At 38.3% G+C, this 27,151-nt stretch overlaps 1 protein-coding gene across 4 annotated transcripts in view; it reads right to left on the reverse strand.

The window, feature by feature from the left end:
• Positions 1-27,151, reverse strand: part of COL7A1 (collagen type VII alpha 1 chain) — a 144,026-nt gene that overhangs the window by 24,944 nt on the left and 91,931 nt on the right. For all 4 annotated transcript variants that reach the window (XM_058167156.1, XM_058167158.1, XM_058167157.1 and 1 more), the window contains exons 72-96: positions 25,509-25,544; positions 24,646-24,693; positions 24,186-24,221; positions 22,612-22,743; positions 20,641-20,841; positions 20,123-20,158; positions 18,795-18,839; positions 17,588-17,662; positions 16,873-16,917; positions 15,084-15,146; positions 14,836-14,880; positions 12,724-12,759; positions 11,432-11,467; positions 10,786-10,830; positions 10,477-10,509; positions 9,317-9,379; positions 9,197-9,232; positions 8,967-9,047; positions 5,297-5,365; positions 3,357-3,392; positions 1,588-1,629; positions 1,444-1,488; positions 1,268-1,312; positions 781-816; positions 396-455 (exon numbers count right to left, since the gene is read on the reverse strand). In XM_058167156.1, the coding sequence (XP_058023139.1) occupies positions 396-455; positions 781-816; positions 1,268-1,312; positions 1,444-1,488; positions 1,588-1,629; positions 3,357-3,392; positions 5,297-5,365; positions 8,967-9,047; positions 9,197-9,232; positions 9,317-9,379; positions 10,477-10,509; positions 10,786-10,830; positions 11,432-11,467; positions 12,724-12,759; positions 14,836-14,880; positions 15,084-15,146; positions 16,873-16,917; positions 17,588-17,662; positions 18,795-18,839; positions 20,123-20,158; positions 20,641-20,841; positions 22,612-22,743; positions 24,186-24,221; positions 24,646-24,693; positions 25,509-25,544 (1,425 nt within the window). The remainder of the gene's footprint in view (positions 1-395; positions 456-780; positions 817-1,267; positions 1,313-1,443; positions 1,489-1,587; positions 1,630-3,356; positions 3,393-5,296; positions 5,366-8,966; positions 9,048-9,196; positions 9,233-9,316; positions 9,380-10,476; positions 10,510-10,785; positions 10,831-11,431; positions 11,468-12,723; positions 12,760-14,835; positions 14,881-15,083; positions 15,147-16,872; positions 16,918-17,587; positions 17,663-18,794; positions 18,840-20,122; positions 20,159-20,640; positions 20,842-22,611; positions 22,744-24,185; positions 24,222-24,645; positions 24,694-25,508; positions 25,545-27,151) is intronic.

The raw sequence follows: 27,151 nt of genomic DNA on the forward strand, positions 1-27,151 counted from the left end.
TTTTAAAGGTTACTCTGAGGAAATTAAATCTTCAATCTACTGTTGTATGTTTTAAGAAATTACTCTCAGGATTCTCTGACTACGGTGGTTCTCAACTTATGGCCCATGGACCCCTGGGGTCTGTAAAGGCTTGAAGAAATGTTATGATTTAAATCTTGAGTTAAGTCTTGGGGGCCCATGGCTGTGGTCCATGGCCACAAAAGGTATTTAAAGGAGGTCCGTGGTGAAGAAAAGGTTGAGAACCACTGTCCTACTATATAGAATCACGTTTAATTTGGCAGGAGCTGTCCACCAACAACCAGTACTGAAAAAGTTAGAAGTGAGGAGTCCTTAGAAGTGAATGAAATGAGAAGTTAGAATTTATTTTGGAACAGTAGCATAGAAAAAGAAATTACCTTTAAGCCTTGAGGTCCATCCTGTCCAGGGGGTCCCTGGATGCCAATTCCAACTGAACCCTAAATGGTACAGTGAAACACAAAAATAATGTAATGCATAGCTATGTAATTTATGTAGTTCTTCCTAAAACACAACAGGTTCATGACATACTTCTGAACAAACACAGTGATTCCTCAGTGCTCTTTTATAGGCATTCTTCTCTATGCTGTGATCTCCTACCCACTAATAGATACTTTGAATGATGTGATTTGAGAATTGCTCAGAATGCTATGCTGGAATTAATGACTAAAACATACACTCTAGTATCTTGTGTACTATTTAATCTTCTTAAAAAACCCATCTTCAATAGAATCAGGAACAAAATACATGAGAATCACCATATACCTTTTCTCCTTTGATCCCAGGTGATCCTTTGGCTCCCTATTGAAATTCAGAAACATATCATAGATTATTATTTCCATTGTTGATAATAATGTTAAAATAGAAGAAGGCACATAAAATCTTTCAAAATCAGAACAAAAAAGAAGACAAATAGCTAACATATCTCCTGAGAAAACAGTCTATTAAAAGAATTTGAGATCAAATTTTAATATGCAAAAATCCTTAAACGCAAGAAGTGTTGGGAATACGTTGTCTCAGTATATTGCAGTCGAGCTTCTATTTTGAAATTTAAGAAAACAACAGTGAAAGTCCTCTTGAGGCAGGGATTTAATATTAGGCATATTTTATTGTATTTGACCAAATTAAAAATGATTATTCATTTTTAGATCATAACTCTTCACAAAACCCGCTTGGGGTATTACATTTCTACTAAGTCATTGTAGATGCTTCAATCCTACAGTTATTATATTGTATATTCCAAATTACTTACATCTTCTCCAGGATCTCCAGGTATCCCCGCACTTCCAAGATTACCCTATTATAAAAATACAGAAATAATCTAGATAGGTCAACACTGAGAATGGATTAAAAACAAATATTTCTGTGAAGCTAACAGATGCTGGAGAATGAGAATTTAGGGTCCTGTCTGGAAAACTGTTTTCTTACTTTCTCTCCACGAGGACCTGGTATGCCTCGATCACCCTTGAGACCCTGCAAGGAAGAAAGACCAACCTCAATACTTGCCCTGGGAACCAGTTGCATGGAAATGGAGAAAATAAGCATGGAAAAGAATACAAAAAGCCAACTTACTGGTTTCTCCAGAAGTTCCTCATCAAAATCTCCTGGTTCACCCTAAAACAGACCATGAAGATAATTTTATCAATATACTAATGACCATTTAAATGGGCTTAATCTTGCTTTTCTAGAAAGTGCACAAAACCCATCATTCTATTTAACAGAATTCAGTTATTTGCCAGATGTTCATAGAATATAAGTTGTTTCTAGGGAAACCTGCCAAAAGCAAGCTATTGTCTCACATGATACACTAGCACAATTTTCTTACATTGCAAAATCAAATTTTCATTCAAGGGCTACTATTTGGGGGCTTCTGGAGGAAGAAATGGCAGAATGGAGACAGCTTTGAAAAGTGGAGTTGACACTGATTTATTTGATCAAGATTAAAAATAGATACGTTGTTATCTTTGTTAAGCCTTGCTGGATTTTTCCTGACATCAGGACTGAAATGATGTGGCTTTATGAAGTCGTTTATAGATAACAGATTGGAAATGGGGAAAAAAGGATACAGTATTTGTTATATTTTAAGAGGTGATAAGTTACTAAAATTGTTTATACTTTGATGAAAGTGAGAAATCACTTATATATATATATATAGGTCTTTGGTATATATATATATATATATATGTTTTCTGAGGTTTTCGCGGGTGTTTGTATGTAGGTCTTTGGTTATTCGGGTTTTCTCCTGCATAAAATTGGAAGTGTCTTGTCAATCAGAGCACAGCCAAGCTCCCACCCAATCAGTTCAAACCCCCACTAGCAGTTAAAAAGGAAGAAACAGCTGCAATCACACATTGCTCCCAGAAGCACGAAGCTGAAGCCTGAAGATGACGAATGAGACTTCGTCGAAACGTCGCCAAGACACTTCCAATTTTACGCGGGAGAAAACCCGAATAACCAAAGACCTACATATATATATATATATATATATATTCTCTAATGTTATTTTTTCTTTTCTTTCTTTTCTGCACTTTCTCTTCTTTTATATGCTTCTATCTTTTTTCAGTTTGTACTATTGCAGGCATGAAATCCACCAGGTTCTGACAGGTTCTGGAGATCCAATAGCAGAAATTATGAGTAGTTCAGAGAACTGGCAAATACCACCTCTGGCTGGCCCCAGAGTGGGATGGGAATGGCGATTTTATAATAATAATAACAGAGTTGGAAGGGACCTTGGAGGTCTTCTAGTCCAACCCCCTGCCCAGGCAGGAAACCCTACACCATTTCAGACAAATGGTTATCCAACATTTTCTTAAAAATTTCCAGTGTTGGAGCATTCACAACTTCTGCAGGCAAGTCGTTCCACTTATTAATTGTTCTAACTGTCAGGAAATTTCTCCTTAGTTCTAAGTTGCATCTCTCCTTGATTAGTTTCCACCCATTGCTTCTTTACAATATCCTTCCCCCAGGAGTGGGGAGGGAATAGGGATTTTGCAGTATCCTTCCCATGGAGTGCAGTGGGAATGGAGATTTTACAGTATCCTTCCCCTGGAGTGGGGTGGGAATGGAGATTTTGCAGTATCCTTCCCTTGCCATGCCCACCAAGCCATGCCCACAGAACCGGTAGTAAAAAAAAATGGATTTCACCACTGTACTATTGTAATTATAATCTTTAACAATATTACTATAAATATCAAGAACTAATTTTTGCAGGATGTTGTGAACCAAAATCTGGAAATTTTGAAGCAACTAAATAATATTTAATTGATTTTTTGGTAAGTTCTTATGCCCCAAATAATATTATATTAATTTTCTGTATTTATTTATGTGGATTTTTAGCTTACCTTTTCACCTTTCATTCCAGGAGGCCCCACTATAGTCTATAATAATCAATCAGAATAAGAAGAAAGATTATTTTGATAAATGATACCAAAATATTTGTTATAAAGTTTTATTCTTAAAAAATGAGTGCAGAAATTAGATATATAGCTAAGAAAAGTTAAATAGTTTAAGACAATAGAAAAACAGGGATGAAATACTTTTTCTACTTTTTTTTGCAATTAATAATAAAGTACTGTCCTTTTAATCCTATCATTATGTTAATAAGGAAAGAAATAGCAATGTAACAATGAAAATGAAACCCTAAGATTCTATCATGTTTTCCATACTTCAAACAATGATCCAAAAAACAAAGGATGTCAATGTTAGTGTTAACAAAAATACATTCCATATAGTTGTTCACAAAATGTAATGGTTCTATAATCCCTCCTAAAGAATGCCAATCACTGGAAATAAATAAACATATATCTCTTCCATTCTATTGCATCATATTTAGCCCAAAATAAATTTCAACATTCACCATTAAAAAAGGCTTCCAGGTTATTTATTTATTGAAAAAATTTATTTTGTCAATGTGGAAAACTTGGAACATTATCCAGCACTTTCTTAGTTTTTATAACCTCCTGACAAACGAAGAATCTCATGATTGTTTCAGAGATTTGTTTTGATAATGTGCTGTCAGTTTCCACCCACTATATATTCTTTCCTCCTGAGCCTTAAAATAAAGGTAGTTTTATAATGTCCATGCTAAATGGACATTAGGCAAGGTTGACTCAGCCTTCCATCCTTCAGAGGTTGGGAAAATAAGGACCCAGATTGTTGGGGGCAATATGCTGACTCTGTAAACCACTTAGAGAGGGCTATAAAGCACTGTGAAGCTGAATATAAGTTTAAGTGCTATTTCAATTGCTAAATAATATATTTTAGAATTAATCAAAGTAGCACACAATACAGCTAATATTAAAAATGTTTAAGAGGCCTATGTTGTTTGACATAATACAGTACATATCAAAAGAAAAAATTAAAAGGAACAAAGATAGATACTGACTGATGACTTTGATTAGATTATGATGTAACTCAACTATTAAAAAAATCAGTTTTTCAAGTGCATGATGCTTATGAAATCTGTTTTAGGAGATAACTAATAAAAATATAAATATGGAGGATAACACTATTGTGATATTTATGTCAACTCTATTAGCCGAGATTATTACTTTTCATAGCCACTATTGGGAAACATGAGTAGGGGGGTATTATTGTACTTATCTTCTGTTGGAAATGTCCTACAAGGATTTAACTCGCCAAGCCATGTTGAAACAGAATACTAAAATTGATAGGTGTTTGTCTATTATAGAACAGCTCTTCTATTATTGTAGAGCTAATTAAAACATGTTTGGTTTGAAAAACAAACTTTAATTACAGGTGGTCCTTAACTTACACTACATTTATTTAGTGAATGTATGACATTACAATGGCACTGAAAAAGGTGATTTATGACTGGTTTCCACACAATCATTGCAGTATCTCCATGGTCACATAATCACATTTGGACACTTGGAAAGTAACACACAGTATATTTATGATGGCTGCAGTGTCCTGGGGTCATGTGATTTGTAACCTTCCCAGACAGCTTCTGACAATCAAAGTCAATGGGGAAAGCTCGGTTCGCTTAATAACTGCATGATTCACTTAACAAATATGGCAAAAAGGTTGCAAAATAGGGCAATACACAACAGCTGCGTGGCTTAGCAACATAAATTTTGGGCCCAACTGTGGTCATAAATAGAGAACTACCTGTGTTATTTTGACAGGCCATCAGGTTTTTAAATAATTTAAAACTTAAGCAAAAATGTATTTTTAAAAACTTACTAAACAGAGAAGGGAGCAAAAAAGAAAACACGTAAGGTATCTATCAAGGATAAAGAAAGGAAAGGTTGCCTCTCACCTGTCCTGGGGACCCAGCATCTCCAGGCTCCCCTTTAGGACCAGCAGATCCTGAAGGCCCTGGAATACCCTACAAAACAATTAACAAACATTTTTAGGAGGATAGAAGCACAGATTTCACTAGGCTGCTGCATCCCACACTGGTGACATAATCCTATTCTTCTTCTTGTTGTGCCATATCTATCATCAGACGTTGTTGATCATGTTGGCAATCCTATTTTTATCAACAGCTACACGAAAAAGTGCTGTTGCGTTTTGTCCAAACCAGTCCCTTAGATTTTGAAGCCTAGAGCTCATTTGTTTTCAGTCTTTTCTTGGAGGATTAAGTGAAGTATGCTTGATTTTTCCAGGTGTCACATCACATGTCCAAAATATTCTAACTTTAGCTTTTTAATGGTTTTGATGATTTCCCTTGGCTTATCACCTCCCCATTTCTGATTTTGTTAACCTAACTTATATGTAACAGTCACCTGTAAATCCACATTTCAAATGCTTCTAGTTTCTTTAAGTGACTTTCTGTCAGAGACCAACTCTCCACTCCATAGAGCAGGATAGAAAAGATGTAGCATCTGACAATCTGAAGTGCAGGACCTATTTCACAGACAAAAGCCAGGAAAAGCTCCAGGCCCAGACAAGATAACTCCTTCTTGCTTAAAAGTCTGTGCTGACCAATTGGCCCCCATCTTCACCCATATTTTCAATAAATCACTAGAGATGTGCTATGTTCCTTCTTGCTTCAAACGCTCTACCATCATCCCAGTGCCGAAGAAGCCCACCATCAAGGAACTGAATGACTACAGACCAGTTGCTCTAACATCTGTAGTCATGAAAACCTTTGAAAGGCTAGTGCTTTCCTACCTGAAAACCATCACGAATCCGCTCTTAGACCCCTTGCAATTTGCATACCGAGCAAATAGATCAACAGATGATGCTGTTAATATGGCTCTGCACTACATCCTACAACATCTTGAGTCTCCAAAGACCTATGCAAGGGTCCTTTTTGTAGACTTTAGTTCAGCATTCAATACCATCATTCCAGACATTCTTCTAACTAAGCTAAACCAGCTACAGGTACCGGAACAGACTTGTAAGTGGATCACAAGCTTCCTAACAAACAGGAAGCAGCAGGTGAAGCTAAGCAAGATCACATCAAATACCTGTACAATTAGCACAGGGGCGCCCCAAGGCTGTGTGCTCTCCCCACTTCTCTTCTCTCTGTATACCAATGACTGCATCTCCAATGATCCATTTGTTAAGCTACTGAAGTTCGCAGATGACACAACAGTGATTGGTCTCATTCGAGACAATGACGAATCCGCATATAGACGAGAGGTCGAACAACTAGCCTTGTGGTGCAACCAAAACAATCTGGAACTGAACACACTCAAAACCGTAGAAATGGTGGTAGAGTTTAGGAAAACCCTTCCATACTTCCACCTCTCACAATACTTGACAACACAGTATCAACAGTAGAAACCTTCAAATTTCTGGGTTCTATCATATCGCAAGATCTCAAATGGACAGCTAACATCAAAACATCATTAAAAAGGACAACAAAGAATGTTCTTTCTGCCAACTCAGTAAGCTCAAACTGCCCAAGGAGCTGCTGATCCAATTCTACAGAGGAATTATTGAGTCTGTCATTTGCACCTCTATAACTGTCTGGTTCGGTTCTGCAACCCAACAAGAAAACACAGACTTCAGAGGATAATTAGAACTGCAGGAAAAATAATTGCTACCAACTTGCCTTCCATTGAGGACCTGTATACTGCACGAATCAAGAAGAGGGCCGTGAAAATATTTGCAGATCCCTCGCATCCTGGACATAAACTGTTTCAACTCCTACCCTCAAAACGACGCTATAGAGCACTGCACACCAGAACAACTAGACACAAGAACAGTTTTTTCCCGAAGGCCATCACTCTGCTAAACAAATAATTCCCTCAACACTGTCAGACTATTTACTGAATCTGCACTACTATTAATCGTTTCATAGTTCCCATCACCAATCTCTTTCCACTTATGACTGTATGACTATAACTTGTTGCTGGCAATCCTTATGATTTATATTGATATATTGACCATCAATTGTGTTGTAAATGTTGTACCTTGATGAACGTATCTTTTCTTTTATGTACACTGAGAGCATATGCACCAAGACAAATTCCTTGTGTGTCCAATCACACTTGGCCAATAAAAATTCTATTCTATTCTATTCTATCCATGTTTTTTTAGCGACATTTCCCATTATATTCAGATTCATTTATTTATTAAATGTATATGCTACCCTTCTCTCTATCCTGTGACTCTGGGTGACATATGAGATAATCTATATGACTTTAGTGTCACTCGTGTTTTAAAAGTCAAGTTGCAAGACTGCTTATGTCTAACGTTTTCTGCCTATCTTGTATAATCAGAGTGGATGCAGTCTTGCTCCCCTAAGTAATATAACATATCAACACCCAGGAGGTTTGCCTTCTCCGTTGGATGCCTGCTCTTTGGAATAATAGCATCCTTACCCCTGAGATTTGTGTGCTTCTAGCCCACTGATGTTAAACAGATCTCTGACCTCCTAGCTCTTTTCCCAGATCTTGGATAAGAACGGGTGTGGCCCAATAAAATTTTATTTGTGCGAGGAATTGTCTTTTTTTCAGATGGGCATGGTTTGTATTCTTCACTGCCCGCTTCAATATTTTATTACCTTTTAACTCTGAAAGCCGCCCTAATCTAATGGAGTTGAATGGCCTCCAAACTGCTTAAGTGGAGAAGAATTGGAGAAGAATCTAAACACTAAATACAAACTCGATGGACATTACCTTATAGATGACCCCCCACCCTGTTAAAGACCTTGGAGTTTTCATATCCAATGATCTAAGTGCCAAAGCGCACTGCAACTACATCGCAAAAAAGCCTTTAAGAGTTGTAAACCTAATCTTGCGTAGCTTCTTCTCCAGAAACACTACACTACTAACCAGAGCTTATAAAACATTTGCTAGATCAATTCTTGAATACAGCTCGCCTGTCTGGAACCCATACCACATTTCAGACATCAATACAATTGAACGTGTCCAGAAATATTTTACAAGAAGAGTTCTCCATTCCTCTGAATACAACAAAATACCTTATGCCACCAGACTTGAAATCTTGGATTTAGAAAACTTAGAACTACGCCGCCTTCGACAGGACTTATGTTTAACTCACAGAATCATCTATTGCAATGTTCTTCCTGTTGAAGACTACTTCAGCTTCAATCGCAACAATACAAGAGCAAACAATAGATTTAAACTTAATGTTAACCGCTTCAATCTTGATTGCAGAAAATATGACTTCTGTAACAGAATTATTAATACTTGGAACACACTACCTGACTCTGTGGTCTCTTCTCAAAATCCCCAAAGCTTTAACCAAAAACTGTCTACTATTGACCTCACCCTATTCCTAAAAGGACTATAAGGGGCGTGCATAAGAGCACAAACGTGCCTACCGTTCCTGTCCTATTGTTTCCTTTCATTATATCCAATTAATATAGTTATTACATACTTATGCTTATATATATGCTTACATATTATATAGTTATTTTCATGCGTATGCTTATATATACTGTTGTGATAAAATAAATAAATAAATAAAATAAAATAAAATAAATTGTGCAGTTTCACACAGTGACATACCATTTTGCCAGGCAGTCCAGGCTCCCCATCTTTTCCAGACACTCCATCTCTTCCTGGTACACCTGATTTTCCTGGTTCACCCTAGTGAATAGTTACAGTTCATAGGAACATTAAAACCTGATTCATTAAGAAAAACAATAATTTGATACAGAGTGTGAAATTTTCATACAGAGTGTGAAAACCTATGGAAAATTGAAGAAGAAGAAGAAGAAGGAGCAGAAGCAACTTACCACTTGTCCTGGTAGCCCTGGAGGGCCCTGTGGACCCTAAAAAGCAGCCCAACAAGAAATAGGGATCAGTTCAGGAATTTAATAGTTCTCTCAAACTAAAGCAGGATATTTGCAACCTACCACAGGCCCAGGAGATCCTGATGGTCCTGGGAATCCCACATTTCCTGGAGGGCCTGGCATACCCTACAAGGAAAAAAAAATCACTTTGATCAAAGTTATCAACAGGTATCCAATCAGACCTATTGCATGGCTTTCCCATCCTGACCCTTTCCCAGACCTTGGAAATATCAATTTTTAAAAGGGAAATTCACAAAATGTATCTATGTGGGTACTCCTAGACTTACAATCATTTGTCTAATGATGGTCCAATAATATAATGGCTCAGAAAGAGTGCTGGCCATCAAAAAATGTTGCAAAATCACACCTCTGCTCAGGTGATCACGATCTGGGTGCTTGGTAACCTGTTCAACTGGTTACCAAGTGCCTCACAATCATGTGATCTCCATTTGCATTCTTCTCTGCCAGTTTCCCTGCCAGTCAATGGGGCAGGAAAGGGTTGCAAGCTTCTGTTGTCTGCTGAGAGACTCTGTCTCATTTCTTGGGATTGGCTGAGAGAGATGCTGGCCAAGGGGAGCTAAACACATTGATGGAGTACAGAAATGATGCTCAAATACTGAAGTTCATGCAGCCTCTTAGAGTTTCCTTCCATACGTGAAGGAACTGAACTCCCTGGGCAGGCAGCTCTTTCAGCCAGCCCCTAGGGATGGGAGGGAGCCAAAATTCAAGCAGAAAGTGGAGAGGCAATGCTAAGAACCATAGAGTTCTTCAGGCTGGTAGGGGAGGCCCAGGGATGCCTAGTGCAGACTGCATGCGAGTCTCTCTTTGCTTAGAGGCTGAAAATCTTCCTTGGGTTTCAGCAGGGAGGATTTTCAGCTCCTGATCACAGAAAAAGCACAGTAATGAAAAGAGCACGGGGTGCCACAGGGGATGGAGGAGGTCTGGGAAGACCCAATGCAGGCTGTGTGCAAGTGTATTTGAGGCTCGAGGTTGAAAATTCTGCTTGGATTTCAGCAGGGAGGCTTTTCAGCTCTTGAGTGGAGACCCACAGGGTCTCACTCACAAACTGCTTTGCTTAATTGCTGAAGTTCCTGTCCTAATTGTGGTCATAAGTTGAGGAGTATCTGTAGTTTTTTGACAATGAACAAATCCTTGAAATAGCAGTAGGCCACAACATTTTTGACTTACTGCAACGTGTGTTTGGGAAACCTAAAGATACTTACTCGTGTGCTGGACCCAGGTTCTCCTACATCTCCCTGTAAATAAGAAATAAAAACTGAAACTTTCACATTATTACTTGTGCTTGAGAGAAAACTGAGTTTCGAATGTTTCAATTTCTACAGAAGATAATGTAGGTGAATCACATAGCATAACATTAGAAATTCCGGGAGACAGGCTATCTTTTCCGTGCTACTAGTTTGAAGAAAGATTCCACAATCTTTAGAGCAAGGGTGTCCAACCTTGGCAACTTTAAGACTTGTGGACTTCAACTTCCAGAATTCCCTAGCCAGCAATCAAATCAGGTCACATACCTTTATTCCAGGTATGCCTTGAGTGCCAGGTGGGCCGATAAGACCCTTAAGGAAAACAAAAGACAATTATTTCCAGTAGTCAAAGCACAAGTATGACTGAGTTAACTCAAATATTGTATACGGCATGCTAACTTGTCTTTACTGTGTCATTGGCATTTTCTGAAGGTAAGGTTGCTTTTATTTAAAAAAATGTCCCACTACCCTAAGACATATACATTTCTATATAAATGAACTTCAATCAAAACTGTCTATTTACTGACCTGAACAAAACCTCAAAACCTCAGTTACTAACAAACCTTAAACCAAAATAATCCATGTTCTGAATTCAGTGAATCTTTAGTGATAAGGAGACAACTTTTATCCACTGCTTCTTCATTGATAAATTAGCTCAACAATTCTGAGAAAATGACAAGACTGGTGTAGAATTGCAAAGACAACATAATTAGAAATCATCCATAAAATGCATGCCATTCTGTCCTTGACCAACTGGGTTTGCTATCTGCTATTAAGAGCCTATTTCAAAGTTTTATAAGATTATCCAATACATTAAGAGACCCAAATTTTTCTATAAACTTTATTTTATCTATTCAACGAGGTGGATACTGTGGTGTAATATTTTTAAAAGAAAAGAACCAGGTTTACTTACAGGAGGGCCTGGTGATCCAGGATCCCCTGGATTTCCCTGTTGAAATGAAAAGACATTCTCAGTGGTAGATGTGGTACTGATACACATCTGAAGTAGCTTTTTTTTAGAACTGAAGGACCACAAAATAGATTTGTCAAAATACTTGACTTCAAATGAGATCTTTACCCATTCCATATAAGCCGGATCACTGAAAAACCAAACGTTGCTTATTCTAGAATTTTAAATAATATTGACTATTAAAGTCTAATTGTTACAATCTAATAATATTAGCTAATAATATTAGCTGATAATATCAGCTGATAACAGGTCTGGAATAATTAATTATTTGAGCCTCCTTACATCATGTTCTTGTGAACTCCCCATTAAGAGCAAGTTCAGAGTCATTTTTATCAACTCATTTTTGCTGTGACGTCTATCTTTTTCTATATAGAGAGAATATAGCGTGGGAAATTATGGTGCATACAGGTATGTCACAATGTTTTGCATACATGACAGCAATATTTTCTCAGTGCTGTACTGTCCAAATGTCAGTTTTCTGGATACAACAGGATGATGGAGACAGCTAGTTGAAACATTGGGTCAATTTGTGACTGCCATTTCCTGGTTGCTCTATAGTCCTTCAATTTTAAATTCTAAAATAACATAGCAATACTAACATATTGTGAAATAAATGTATACAAACACACACAAATATTATGCTGCATTATTGCTATTATTAAATACTGATGTGTAATTCATAATATTTTATTACTATTGATACTATACATTCATTCCTTTCACAAAGTGATTTAAAAATACCACAAGAGCTTCCTTATTACATCTTGCATTTGACCAATGAAAAAAAAGAACTTAAGTGGTTTGCTTTGTGTCCCTCTGTTGAACTCATCTTTGGTCACCATGCCAGGGTCTCTCTCTTCCTTTAGCAAAGCTGACCATGCTAATTAGCCCTGCAATGCAACCTCCTCCTCCCACCCCCATGATTAGTAAGAAGACGCATTGTGCTGCATGCAAGGTGGGACGTGGGTGAGATACAGGAGAGGGAAAGGGGAAAGGAGCACCTACCGGTCTGCCCAGAACTCCAGGGAAACCTGGCAAGCCCTGCAAAGATCCAAGGCAAAGACCCAAAGAGTTAGTGAGACCCAGAGCAATCTCAGAAGCAAGCTTTGGATGGCCTCACAAATCGGCAAGGCAGAGCAGTTCATTCTGCGCTAAAAAGAAAGCGAGCGGGCATAGAAAGCCAACCACAGTCAAGGACTCAGGGCTGCTGCAGCTTAGGTATAAAAGTTACTTACAGCTGGGCCGGGGGGCCCTCTAATACCCTGTAAGCCCTAGATGGAGGCAAGAACATATACAGACATATGAATATACAACCACAAGGAAGCGCGATGTTGTCATCTGAAAGAACTTTCTTAGGGAGGGTCTTCTCATTGCTGCGTCCGCCAGTATCTCCTGGAGAAAGCTGTGTACGTTAGCAATGGAACCCCAGAAAAATGCATGTTTAGGATGAGGAGGTACCGACAATAGTGCAACTAGGTGCTTCAGAGCAATTTGCACACCTGTTGGTAACGGAGCCTATTGCAGAAATTTGGATGTTCTGCACATGTTCTGCAGAATTGTCCAATTTTTATCTGTTTAATAAATGCCATTCATTATACTACACCCCACTGTTTCTCTCTGAAATGATGGGAAACTCGGGGTAGCCAAAAGTGATACTTGAATGGAAGGATTTTAAGCTGATTCTGATACCTAAAACAAATTAATAAACTCCAGTGTTATGATATTAAGCCTAACAATTTCATTCTATAATTTAAGTTTTTTATTTAGTTTGGTTTGGTTTGGTTTGGTTTGGTTTGGTTTAGTTTAGTTTAATCTAATCTAATCTAATCTAATCTAATTTAATTTAATCTATCCATCCATATATCCATCTATATCATGCCTTCATTATCTTAACAAATAACTCAAGGTGGTGAACATATCCAACGCAAATACCTCCTACTATTTTTTTCCCACCACAACAATCTTGTGACATGGGTTGGGTTGAGAGAATGACTGGCCCAAAGTCACCATGCTACTGTTCATAGCTAAAATGGGATTTGAGCTCCTGGCTTTTTGGCCTCCTGCTTTTTAATCTGGTACCTTAACCACTTGACCAAACTGGCTCAAAAAAAATCAAACAAAAGAAACAAAATGTCATCACAAAATAGTTGATTGATTCCAATATATTCATATCTCTTGTTCGAATACTTGGATAGTTCTGTATATTTTGAACAGTAACTCACGTGTCTGTTTATAGGTGTACTGGACATATGTAAAAAACAACCATAATTATAAGTGATGAAGAGTAAGCAAAACCCTTCTGTTGAGACTTTCCTAAACTGAATATGGTCTGCTAAGGCACTGATAATACGTCAGATCCAATTATACAAGAGTTTAGCAAGAAGAGCTCTTGAAATGATTTGATAAGTCAACCCAATTTATACTTAAAACTAATTATTATTATGAAACGTGTGAAAACTAGTTTCAAACGTAGTTCATAAAGAAAATGTATCCTGGCTTCTCAGTGCTACTAAGACATTGTGGTTCCAATAAGCAGAATGTTTTTCATGGAGAGACAAGTTGTCTCCATGTCGTGTCCCACTCCTCCGCTGATGGCCGGGTCAGGGAAATCCGAATCAGGCTTGCCTCTGCAGCTCTGCCCAAAGTCCTAGCAAAGTCCTCAGAGCAGGCAGGAGACCAGAAAGTGACTTCAGCAAGATAAGTTCGACTTTCCCTGACTCAGAGACTGCCAGAAAGCAGATCCTTTATATAGGCCATGGGGTGTGGCTCCATGACTCAGTACTCATTAAGGCCTGCCCCTCCCTTCCTTCTGTTGCCTCCGCCTATCCAGTCTTCTGATGCGAGGGTCACTCCAATCAGCAGCTGTTGGAAATAAACTTTCCTCAGGCTCACATGCTGTGGAGGAGGGGGAGGGGTCTAGCTGCTCCGTTTGCCTGGGCATGGAACCAGGGCTGGGACCGGGAGGTGCCCCCTCCTCTTCAGCTTGTCTGGGCATGGAGCCAGGACTGGGGCCGGGAGGCATACATTCCTCCGTGTTCGGGAGCAGATAAGAAGGCCCCGGCTGCTGTGAGAGCGGGCCAGACACAACACTCCAATTGTTTCTGCCCACCTTTCTGCCCAACTTTTCAGCAGAGTGGGTGTGCTCCAGGTCCATTAAATATTGTCATCTTGTGGGATGTAGGAGCTTACCTTCTCTTTGGGACTTGTGTGTTTCACTGAACTCCCTGTCACGTTCTCTCATATAGAATTCCAACAATACTTCTTTTCCTGTGTTATCTTCTCCTGCCTCTCTTTTTTCCCCTGTGCCATAGGATTTTCTCTGCCAATGCTGATCCTTTTATACTTACCGCTTTCCCTTCTGACCCAGGAAGGCCCCTCTCTCCTGGAAGTCCCTGCAGAAGATGGAGAATAAGTAGCAGACAACAAAGCCACAGTGGTGCAATGCAATGATAACTATACATGGTAATAGAAAGGACCCATTCTGAAAGTAAGACGTTCATTGTTTTAAAAAACCCCAGAATAAATGTTGATGTCAGAATTGCTTTGTTTTCAACAGCTGCCATCATTTTGACAATGATCCATCATTGATACTCACTGGAATGCCATCCCTGCCCTTTTCACCAGCTTCACCTCTCTCCCCTTTTTGACCAGCTTCACCCTGCAACCCAAGACGGTATAACATCACAAAAGGGAAATTGGCAGTTCTATGGTGTCAACTCCCCATATCACACATGCCAAGATCATTGATTGTACCGCAATGGCCAGTTTAATTTCTGCTGGTTAGCTCAGATCGTGGGTGTCAAACTTGCCGTGGCACATTGCTGTCACATGATGTTTTGCGACGTTTCCTCCCTTTGTGGAGCTGGGGTGGGTGTGGCCTGGGGGGTGATGCATCTGGCCTACAAGCCGCCAGTTTGACCCCCCTGCTCTAGATGTTCCTGTTCTATTGAAATATATTTCTATTTCACCTAGTAATGATTTGTAATTTTGCATTTATGCATAAGATTAATAATTTTCTACGGAAATTTGAGTCGCTTTTTGTCCTCTTTTTGGTGATGCCTGTATATTTGACACCCCTGGCTCAGATCAACCAAAAGTAGAAAGCCTGCCAAGACCAGGAGAGCTCTGCCTTTCTCCTTTGCCTTCTACAAAGGCCACTGAAAAGCTGAGATCTCCTGTATGCTCTTTCGAAGCAAATCTGAAAAAGTCCTAGGTTTTATTCAAGGCAATGGATTTGATGCTTTTAACTACATATTTAGGTTCAATATTAGTATATTATACTTTACTATAATTTCTTTAACGTTTCTTAAATGCAAAAATAGCACAAAGAATAAAATAAAAACCCAGTATAATTTTTAATTTTTTTAAAAAAAGAAGGCCACTTCCATGATGTGATTATTTATTTATCAAATGTTTATGGTTGCTCAATTTAAGCAATTGTTAATCTGAAAGACATACAAGCAACAGGTAAACAATACCGTTAACTACAAGATTTAATAAGTGATTGTGAATAATGTCACTGTTCCTCTTCCTGTGGGTTTTGCCACAAAAAAGATTACCAACTCTTCCTTGACTCCTTCATCAATATTTTGACATAACCATTTCATAGCATTTTAAATGTTTCAGACAGAAATGAAGCCAATACACAGTTTCTAGTCTGATTACAGAAAATTGATCTGTAATTATAAACAAACAGAAGAAAAAACCCCCACATTTTCAGCCTTAGTTCCAAAAGAAAGCATAATGTAAACCAATGGCAAAAGATTCTTGTAGAAAATTCATGGTCACTAATAGAAATGGCAATACAATCAAAGGAGATAAGTAATCTTGGTGGACAAAGCTATCCCCCTCTTACTCACTGAACCACTGCTCTGACAATGAAAAATTAGAGTTGTGCAAATCACTGCATGAGATAGCGGAGAGGTTAGGCAGGTTAGTCAGATATAGCTCAATTCATTCAAGGGCAGTGATACGTAGCAAATGTTAACTGAGAATAGGGGAAGGAAAGCACTGGGAAGATTGGCAGGTGACTTGGTGAACAAGCCATGTGGAAAAGAAAGAGAGAAAGGGACAAGTTGCACCAGCCTTGCCATACCTGCCCCATAACACCCTGGCTGAAACCTGGTGGAAGCAAGCTATTTGGGTTTCAAACAGGATGAACTTCTGAGTCACAGCAGGTGTGCTTTTTATTCAGCTTTGTGAATAAAAGACCCCCTGGGGCTGCTGAATTATTCATTAAGGCAATGAAAGAGACGGAAGAGACAAAATAATATTAAAGCAAGATCTTGCAGGAAAGAAGAGTCCCCTCTAGCAAGTGGAGGCACAGAAACAGACACAAGGACAGCTGGAGAAGTGCAGAGATGAGAAACTTACTACATTCAGACCTTATCGCCCCTGGAGCCCTTTACACCATCTTCTCCTGGGCTTCCCTGTGCAAGAATAAAAAAAGGGAATGGTTACCTCCACGCCTTAAAGTACAAGGGCTTTACTAAAACAAATGCTGAGGGATATGTCCTGCTATCAAAACAATTCATCAACAAATTCTCAGTAGCTGGGACACTATGTTAATAAACCATTTACGACCAAAAGAGTTTCTGGTCACAGAAGAGAGCAGAATATCTCTTGTTAAAAATACAACTCCTGTTTTTTTCTCAACAATAAATATAGCCCATCAAATATTAAGGTCAAACTAGTCATACAGTTAATTAGTGAATATAGTTTATATAGCAATAGCACTTAGACTTATATACTGCTCCATGGTGTTTGCAGCCCTCTCTAAGAGCCAGCATATTGCCCCCAACAATCTGAGTCCTCATTTTTACCGACCTTGGAAGGAAGACTGAGTCAACCTTGAGCCGATCAGGATCAAACTCCCGGAAGTGAGCTGAATCGGCTGCATTCTAAACACTGTGTCACCATTGCTCTTAAATATACAATTTTTTAAAAAACAGCAACTAGAAGATGATATATGATTGCAAGATCACAGAAATGTTGAATCCTTCCATTGTAATCCTATAGGATGCTTCCCAATCAAAATGCACACGATATAGGAAGATAATTCGATTGAAAAAAATAAGGGGGGGGGAGGCATTCACTAACCTTGCTTCCCTTGGGTCCTATAGGTCCACGTTCCCCAGGAAATCCAGAGAGGCTCCCTTCTATTCCTGAATCGACCTGAAAGCACATAAATACGTCAGTCATGTCATCAGTCTGTCTGACAGCCTCTGCCTCTCTCTCATACAAACTACTACAGATTCCTGTTTGTGATCACAATATCATCAACAAAAGTCACATTCTCAACACAGCTATAGAACTTCTCCGATTTAATGACGTTTCAACTCTCCCCCAGAAAGTGCATGATTATCACATACCAAGGGCTTTCACATACATAAACAGTAACTGAAGTTGGGATTGTTCATATTTAAACAATAAATATTGAAAGATCCATGTGCTTGATGAATCTATCAATTTTCCTAGGCAACAACTCAAATTCCAATTCAATCCCATGGATAATAAAAAAAAGATTACTCATACTAATCATGGAATAATTATTCTACAAATGCCCTCCTTACCTAAAATGTACAGAACCCCTAGACTTAATCATTAAATACTAGATTGGCAGTGCTCAATATGACATGAAATACAAACAGAGGCATCACACTGAGCCCCTCTTTTCTCTGTTCCATGTTGACGACTGAATGGCTTGCAAAACAGCAACTTTTGTATGGATTTTATCAGTTTAGGAAAATGCTTATTAGGATAAAATAAAATATACTTCAAGCTGAGCTAAATTCATGGTGATGTCGTAAACCCATCCATTCTTTCCAGGGAAAAGAAACACAAAAGAATAGCTATCTCATGGTTGCTTTTTTTAAAAATTTATTTACATTTATATCCTGCCCTTCTCCGAAGACTCAGGGCGGCTTACATTGTGTAAGGCAATAGTCTCATCCTATTTGTATATTTATATACAAAGTCAACTTTAATTGCCCCCAACAATCTGGGTCCTCATTTTACCTACCTTATAAAGGATGGAAGGCTGAGTCAACCTTGGGCCTGGTGGGACTCGAGCCTGCAGTAATTGCAAGCAGCTGTGTTTAATAACAGGCTGTCTTACAGCCTGAGCCACCCTGGTCTCTTCAAGACAGATATTACCTCAAATGTCCACCAGTTTCCTTCCATAGAATTATAAAATATAAGGATTGGAAAATATAGTAGGTCATGTACTCTTCTTCTTAAAGATAAAAAAAATTAACTTCTTAATCTTTTGTAATTTGGTAGCCAAATTATTTTAAATCCAACAGACCTTGGGTCCTGGTGGGCCCGGAGGACCTGGGGGGCCATCTCTACCCTGTGGACAAGAAATACCAGGTAAAAATCAACAAAATGCACCGTTGCTAGAGGTCACTTCTCTTTTGCCTCTCCCTGGGTTGCAGCTACAAACCTTCTATGTTGACTTTAAAGAGAAAAGATCAGAGATCATGAGTTATTTTTCAGGCTAAGTGCAGTTTACTTACAAAAAACTATAACAGAATCTAGATATCTTACAAAACAAGAGAAAAGATGCAAGGCAGGTGATTTCTAGGTCAGTGGATTTTAGATTAGAAAAGCAATGATAGAAGGGGATGGATTTCAGTTTCCAATTTCCTCAAAGAAACATTGCTTTGAGCAGGGCTCTAAATGTCAATTTATGATTTGGACATATACACACACACATACATACTGTATGTGTGGGCACACATATGTAGAGGACTGTGATTACTTGAAATCTGACTATAAACAGAATCGTGTGGGAACTAATGTGTGAAAACTAATCGGGGAGTAATGCAGAGCAAATGCAGATCTACAAACACATATGGAAATCCACGGGGGGGGGTGATCAGCTGTGGCACGCGATCTTTTTTTTTTTACTTTTAAAAGCATTTTTTTACAACTTATTTGGCCAAATAGGCTCTGACATCGCGCGGCTCAGCTATGATCATCAGAGCCTTTTTTTTACCTTTTAAAAGCATTTTTTACAACCTATTCAGCTGAATAGGTTGTAAAAAATGCTTTTAAAAGTAAAAAAAAGGCTCTGACAACCAGGCAGCTCAGCTGGGATTGTCAGAGCCTTTTTTTTTACCTTTTAAAAGCATTTTTTAAAAGTAGCAGAAAGTGGGGAAGCTGACGACTGGGCATTGGGCGGGGGGCCAGGGATTTTTGCTACTGGTTCTCTGAACCATCTGCCGCCATCACTACCGGATCGGCCGATCTGGTCCAAAGCGGGAGCATTTCACTTCATCTCAAATTGCAATTTCTGCATTAGACAGGGGCTTTCTACTGAGCCAGGGTGATCTGCTATGCAGCCTGGCATTCATCTCTTTGGATGGGATGGGTAGATTGTCCATAAAGGCAGAAGATGCCTGTGTCAGTACAACCCCAGGATTTAGTGAAGTAAAGAGCATGCAAGCATCCTTGGCATCTCAATTTGACAGAATCTCCTACTACGCACTAGATAGGAGAATCTAAAAATATTACAGGAGAACACAACGGCAAACCAATTTCATACCATTGCCAAAACAATAACATAGGTCTATAAAGTCACAAGGAGCTGAGTTTTATTCCTACTTCAAAAGGACTTTTTCTCTTACTCACCTGTTCTCCTTTTGCACCCTGCTCACCCCTGTCTCCCTGAAATACGAAAATAACATTTTAAAAAGAGATAAACAATCAATATAGTTGCATGACTTCTAACAATCTCTAATCTCAGTTTAAGCTTAGAAATGTAAAGTGGATTCTTTTTTGGGAGGGGGGATTCATGAAGCTTTCTAGGGAACTTGAGGTTATCGTGTGGTGTTTTTTTTTCCTCTTGTGGTGAGGAACTATTATAGGTACTTTAAATGGTTTTACTGTTATTATGTATACTGTTTTGTATTTGTCAGTTACAGAACTTTATAGTGACATAAATAAATACATACAGGTTCTCCGATGAATAAATAAGTATTCAGATGTGTTTTATAATAGACAATCCCATTTAAGAGGTTCCCTCTAAAGCCAAGAACATCAAAATGTATAAAATCAAAGCATACATTCATACAACGAGCAAATCAAGACTATTTTACTTCATGATTTTTTTTTTTAGCTTTTCAGTCGGGGCTCACACTACTGCTTACTTTCTCTCCAGGCCTCCCTGCTTCTCCAAGTTCTCCTGCCCGGCCTGGCAGCCCTGGAATTCCAGGTTTCCCAGGCTCCCCTGGCTGCCCAGGTAATCCTCTTGGCCCCTGTTCTCCAATGGCACGTCCTGGTGGTCCTTGTGGTCCTTCATTCCCTTTATCTCCTTTTGCTCCTCTTTCTCCAGGGAAGCCTATGAGACCCTACAAGAAATAGTCAGGCTTTACTTAGGCTGATTCTGGAATAGACAGCTTATTAGGCAGAGATTCAAAGACATAGCTTTTTTTTTTAAAGACTGCTTTATTGCAGATACTGGAAAATTGTCCACAAAATCAGCAGCTGGTAATTGTAAGGCTCAAACCATTTGTATATTGTCTCACTGCAGAAAAAATAATTGCTACCAACCTGCCTTCCATTGAGGACCTGTATACTGCACGAATCAAGAAGAGGGCCGTGAAAATATTTACAGATCCCTCACATCCTGGACATAAGCTGTTTCAACTCCTACCCTCAAAACGACGCTATAGAGCACTGCACACCAGAACAACTAGACACAAGAACAATTTTTTCCCGAAGGCCATCACTCTGCTAAACAAATAATTCCTTCAACACTGTCAAACTATTTACTAAATCTGCACTACTATTAATCTTCTCATCGTTCCCATCACCAATCTCCTTCCACTTATGACTGTATAACTGTAACTTTGTTGCTGGCAATCCTTATGATTTATATTGATATATTGACCATCAATTGTGTTGTAAATGTTGTACCTTGATGAACGTATCTTTTCTTTTATCACACTGAGAGCATATGCACCAAGACAAATTCCTTGTGTGTCCAATCACACTTGGCCAATAAAAAATTCTATTCTATTCTATTCTATTCTATTCTATTCTATTCTATTCTATACTGTATTAACTTTAAATCTTCAAATCATTCTTGATGGATGAGTGAGAAACAGATGAAGAGCATTCATTTTGAGTGGAGGAACCAGCTGACATCTAAGCATTAGAAATATAGTAAATCAGTCTTGTCTCAGTCAATTTAGTTCTTCCTTCAATACAGAGTGTAACTTAGGCAAAACAACCTTCTCCATAAAGGGTATTCTGAGGTGGGTATTAGAGGTGTCTCAATCCAATGCTTCGTCTTATTTAACTGAGCAAAATAAAACACACAGGAGGCTTTCAACTGTGATTCAATGTGCTCATTGTTATAACCTTTTAAAGTCCAAGAAACAAAAGGTGGATCAGATTTGGGGCTCCTTTTCAGTTATGGAAGTATGTAAAGAACCCTATGAGAAACTGGCTGATGGGATGCAATGAATACTAAAAGTTTGGATTTCCTATTTCTTAAAACTTAACCAAACCATGCAAACTTTCAGGCACACCCATCCGGTGAAGGTCATGAAAAAACTTTGCTGTCTTCCATAGAATTGCAAAGCTGAGTTACAACCATGGGCAAGTGTCCATCAGGCCCATGCGTTGACAGCTCCCCCCACCCCCACACACACAGAATGTCCTTTATTCTTGTATGACCCTTTTCCCATCCTCTGCTCTCCTCTAAATGAACTTGAGAGTCAGGGCAAACTTTTAAAAACTATTATTAATTATTAATAATATTGGCTAATATTAATTCACATCTGAGAGCCTCAATTCGAAACTGGCCTTTTATCACAGAATTTAGACATTTAGGAAAGTAGTGAATTGGTTGCCTGGGGTCTCTGCCCCACTTTCAGTGAACTTTTTCTAAATAATACTATAGGAATACTAACACATAAGCATTAATCGATGTTGAATCTATTTGTCTACATCATCACCATGGTATTTGGGTTTAGGACACAATATTCAGGAAAATATTATGTATACTGAGTTTAGAGTTTTGTTTGTATATGTGTGAAGAACTTTCCCCAACTAGACTAAAAAGAACAACAAAATATACACTTAATACTTATGTATGAAGAACTCAACCTTACCTCCTTCCCTGGTGGCCCTCTGTCTCCTGGATCTCCTCTCTCACCCTTCTGTCCTCTCCGGCGGTCAGGGACAGGCAGTAGCTGATCTGAGCTGCCGTCATAAGCACCAGTGATCTCTCGGAGCAGGGAAATCTATGAGGAAGCAAAGAAGAATCACTGAACACAGTCTAAAATGCAAACGTTTATAAACTAATATTCCTGGCACATATTTAAAAATGAGAGAGAATAATGGCTACAACCTAATTCGACTTCATTATGGTACTGAGGGAATTTGGCTCAGGCATAAACAAGACTCCCATGCTTTACTTTAAACTGTATAGCTGTCTTTCGGGTGCGCTTCAAGATTTTGGTAACTATCTTTAAAGCGCTCCATGGCTTAGGACCCGGGTACTTACGAGACCGCCTGCTGTTACCCTTTGCCTCCCACCGACCCGTACGCTCTCACAGAGAAGGTCTCCTCAGGGTGCCGTCCGCCAAACAGTGTTGGCTGGCGGCCCCCAGGAGTAGGGCCTTCTCTGTGGGGGCAGTGACGCTCTGGAACGAACTTCCCCCTGGCCTGCGTCAAGTGCCTGATCTTCGGACCTTCCATCGTGAGCTCGAAACATATTTATTCATTAAAGCGGGACTGGCATAATTAGTGATGAATTTTAATTGGGTATTCTTAATATTTTTAAATTTTTAAATCTAAATTTTAATAATCAGCCTTTAAAATTTGCTCTTTTTAAATGTTGTTTTAAATTGCATATATTGTGTTTTATTTTGGCTGTACACCGCCCTGAGTCCTTCGGGAGAAGGGTGGTATAAAAATTTAATAAATAATAATAATAATAATATAAGTTACTTTGAGAGGGACACAGTGGCTCAGTGGCTAAGATGCTGAGCTTGTCGATCGAAAGGTCAGCAGTTCAGTGTTTCGAATAGCTAGCGCTGCATAATGGAGTGAGCTCCCGTTACTTGTCCCAGCTTCTGCCAACCTAGCAGTTCGAAAGCACGTACAAGATGCAAGTAGAAAAATAGGGACCACCTTTGGTGGGAAAGTAACAGTGTTTCGTGCGCCTCTGGCGTCTAGTCATGCTGGCCACATGACCAGAGACGTCTTTGGACAGTGTTGGCTCTTCACTTTGAAATGGAGATGAGCACCGCCCCCTAGAGTCAGGAACGACTAGCACATATGTTTGAGGGGAACCTTTACCTTTAAGTTACATTACTTTGGTTATCAGAATTCTAAAACAACTTGTTCATGGGGTCATATAAGCACCAAAAAATAAATAATTGAAACTATTTCCTGAGGCAGAATGTTCCACAATTTAGAAGTTAATGCTAAAAGGTTTGCTTTCTTCGATCCACCATCCTTATGTCTATCTGTAATGAGACATCAAACAGATCCTCCAGTGTCCATCTAATGACTCAGATAGTTTCAGAGAAGATAGTTTAATATATACATATATGACCTGAGGCTGGAAACACTTATCTCTTTCTAGATGTTCACTTACAGAGCTAGCTAGGAGTTCTTTGGGAGGGACAGTGTATGTACAGGACAGAGATAATATGGAGGATGTAAACTGAATTCCTACCTTAATACCATATGCTTCTAGGGCACGTTCAACATTCTAAACAAACAGAAATGGGGAACCATGAGAAAAAAAATAAAATAAAATGAAAATAGACCATTGGAAATAAACATCAAACATAATGAAATAAGACGACAGTTGCCTTATGTAGACTAGGATCCTTCCTTGTACTCATTCCAAATTTAACAGATCACTTAATGTCATGCCCATGTACAGTATGTGAACTGCTTCTTGAGAAAGAAAACTCCTAATTAGTAAACTTTCGCAGCTCTGTTACTCCAACATTTTATTCAGTAATTTCCGTGTCATATAAAATTGTTCACTCTTCTCAGTTAAAACTTTCACAGAGAAAGCTGGTCTATGGCTGTAATAAAATTGATTGACTGATAAACTTTTACAGGGGTAAATTCTCCTTCCTAGGCTTTCAAGATGAAATGATGAAATAATACTTTTGCTCACTCACTGATGATGTCCCAGGTTCGCCTCGTGGCCCAGGTTCACCATTTCTCCCCTGAAAGAAAATTAAAATTAAAAAAATAGAATGAAAGTAGTCCAAATGACAAGGTGTACATCTGGATTTTGCCATACAATATACACTTCGGAAGCAGAATCCAATCAGAGTTAAAAGACAGAAGACAGGCAGATGTTTCTATGGATTAGAAACAGAGATTTCTAATCCAAGATTTCTTGCCTCCAAGAGGCAAGGACACCATCCAGAGTGTTTTAGGAAATCTTGCACAGTATCCTGTCACTCCTTTTTATTAATGGCAGGGGTGAAGTAAATCATTTGACTAATTTCTTACAGAAAATTTCAGTATGCTATGACTGTTATAGCAATTTCCAAATTAATCATTGAGTCACATTCCAGAATCATTGTCTTCCAGGGTCTTTTTCATCATAGTGATAAAACAGACCAGAAATCAGCCACTGAAAAGCACAAATGCAGAGGTCTCTGGCATACTATATGAGTTACTAATATATGGATTGCTATGTTGCACAATAACTTGGGGAGCTTTCCAAATGCATGGTACACCTGGAATAAACTGCAGATGATCCATATCAGTGGCCGTTTATCTGCTAATAGTTGTGCCACACAATACTACCTGATTCTGCTGTGCTTTAGGGTCTATGAAACCTCACTGAAGATCTCATTGTTAAATAACTAAAAGAAAGAAGAGATGGGCTTAGTGAAAAGTCATATTCATATTCAATAAAATGGGATTCCTATTAGACCAAATTTTGTGTCATGAAAGCCTTCATAATGAGTTTCAAAGTTCTAGAAATAATTGATTTTGAATTATTAAATTCCTGGGAAGAAATGCCCACCTGATCGCCTTTGGATCCAGGTTCTCCTCTGTCTCCCTGAAACAGAAAAAGGATGAGAAGTCACTGGGCAGAGCATTACAAAGAAATTCAGTTCTGCTCTAGAAGATATTAACCTCCCAAGATGTGCAAGCTGTAGATCAATATCTCTGCTTAATGTGGATGCTAAAATATTCAGGTTTTCCAGGAAGCCACAGAAAGTACCATATATTGTACTTGAGTATGGACTAATGAGTCCATACATGCATAAGCCAACCTTCAAATTTTTAACCAAAATACCATGAAAAATGCTCCACCCATGGAAAAGCCAACCTTCAAGTGTTTTTGTCACTATATTCTGAAAAACTTCATTTGTTTTAATATTTTGCATCAATAAATAATTTTTTCAAGAACAGATTCCATTTTAAATTTTCACAATTGGCTTACTCACGGTAGCATGCTTTACATAATATTTTGGTTTGGCTTATCCATGAGTGTATACGGGTGCTTTTAAAAAGTATTCCTCTTTATGTATATTTATGAATAAGCTTAATCCAATTTGGGGGTTATTTTGGGATCTAAAATTCTCAGTTTATCTGAAAGTATATATGGTAATACCATCTATAATTCAATCTAGGTTTATAAAAAATATCTACATATTGGGGTTGGAAATGTGGTCCAATCTACAAGATGCTTGCATGGATGTCTAAATATTTTTTGACCTGGCTGCTAATTTGTATTTATGGTGATATTATTGTTTTATGTTTTTATCTCTTATTTACTGAGATAAAGATGAACAGTCTTATGAATTGAAATAAATAATAAGCATAATATGTCAATATTTTTTTGTAATTTCTATTGTAAGTATTGCCACAAAATAATTGAAGTAAATTGTTTTAATTTTGATGAATGTTAAACAGATTTTGATATGGTCCATACTGAATTTATGAGGTGCATTCTATGAAGATATGGGTTACCATCATCATTTGTTTGCTGGATTACTATTCTTCATTCAATGGTTAGACTTATTGCAAATGGTTTTGTCTCTCAGATTCTGAAGTTATATCATGATGCCAAAGAAGAATGCCTCTGGTCTTGTCCAATTATAATCTTGTTCATTTTCAAATTATTATATACATCAATGCAATTTTGGGAAGAACTATTACATTAAAAGATCTCAATATGATGTTGACTAATATTTCCAAAACATGGAAATTCTTATCTTCTAAATAACATGAAGCATGACAAAGAAGATAATTTTACAGAACTGGGGAAAAAATTACTTTCCTAATTTTAACTAATGGTTAACTAGGATATTACCTTGGTGAGGTAATGTTTTTTTGTATTTTTTTTTAATTTACCATTAAAATGAAGTGGAATGAAACATCCTGCTCTAGAGGAAAAATATTTTGGATGCCTGATCAAGATGCAAAATTATTTATGTCCCAGATTCCAATATCAGGTAGATTGTGAAAGATAGGATAACATAATTCATTACTATAAGTGGAAAGCTGACATAGCCTACATATAATATGCTTCCTTCACATACCATCTGTTTCTGTTTCACAGATTCTGGGATGAAAAAAGCCATAGAAAGTATATATATTGTGTGTATGTGTGTGTGTATATATATATATGTGTGTGTGTGTGTGTGTGTGTGTATGTAT

Source organism: Ahaetulla prasina, chromosome 2 (genome assembly GCF_028640845.1).
Source record: "Ahaetulla prasina isolate Xishuangbanna chromosome 2, ASM2864084v1, whole genome shotgun sequence".
NCBI classification, from domain to species: domain Eukaryota; kingdom Metazoa; phylum Chordata; class Lepidosauria; order Squamata; family Colubridae; genus Ahaetulla; species Ahaetulla prasina.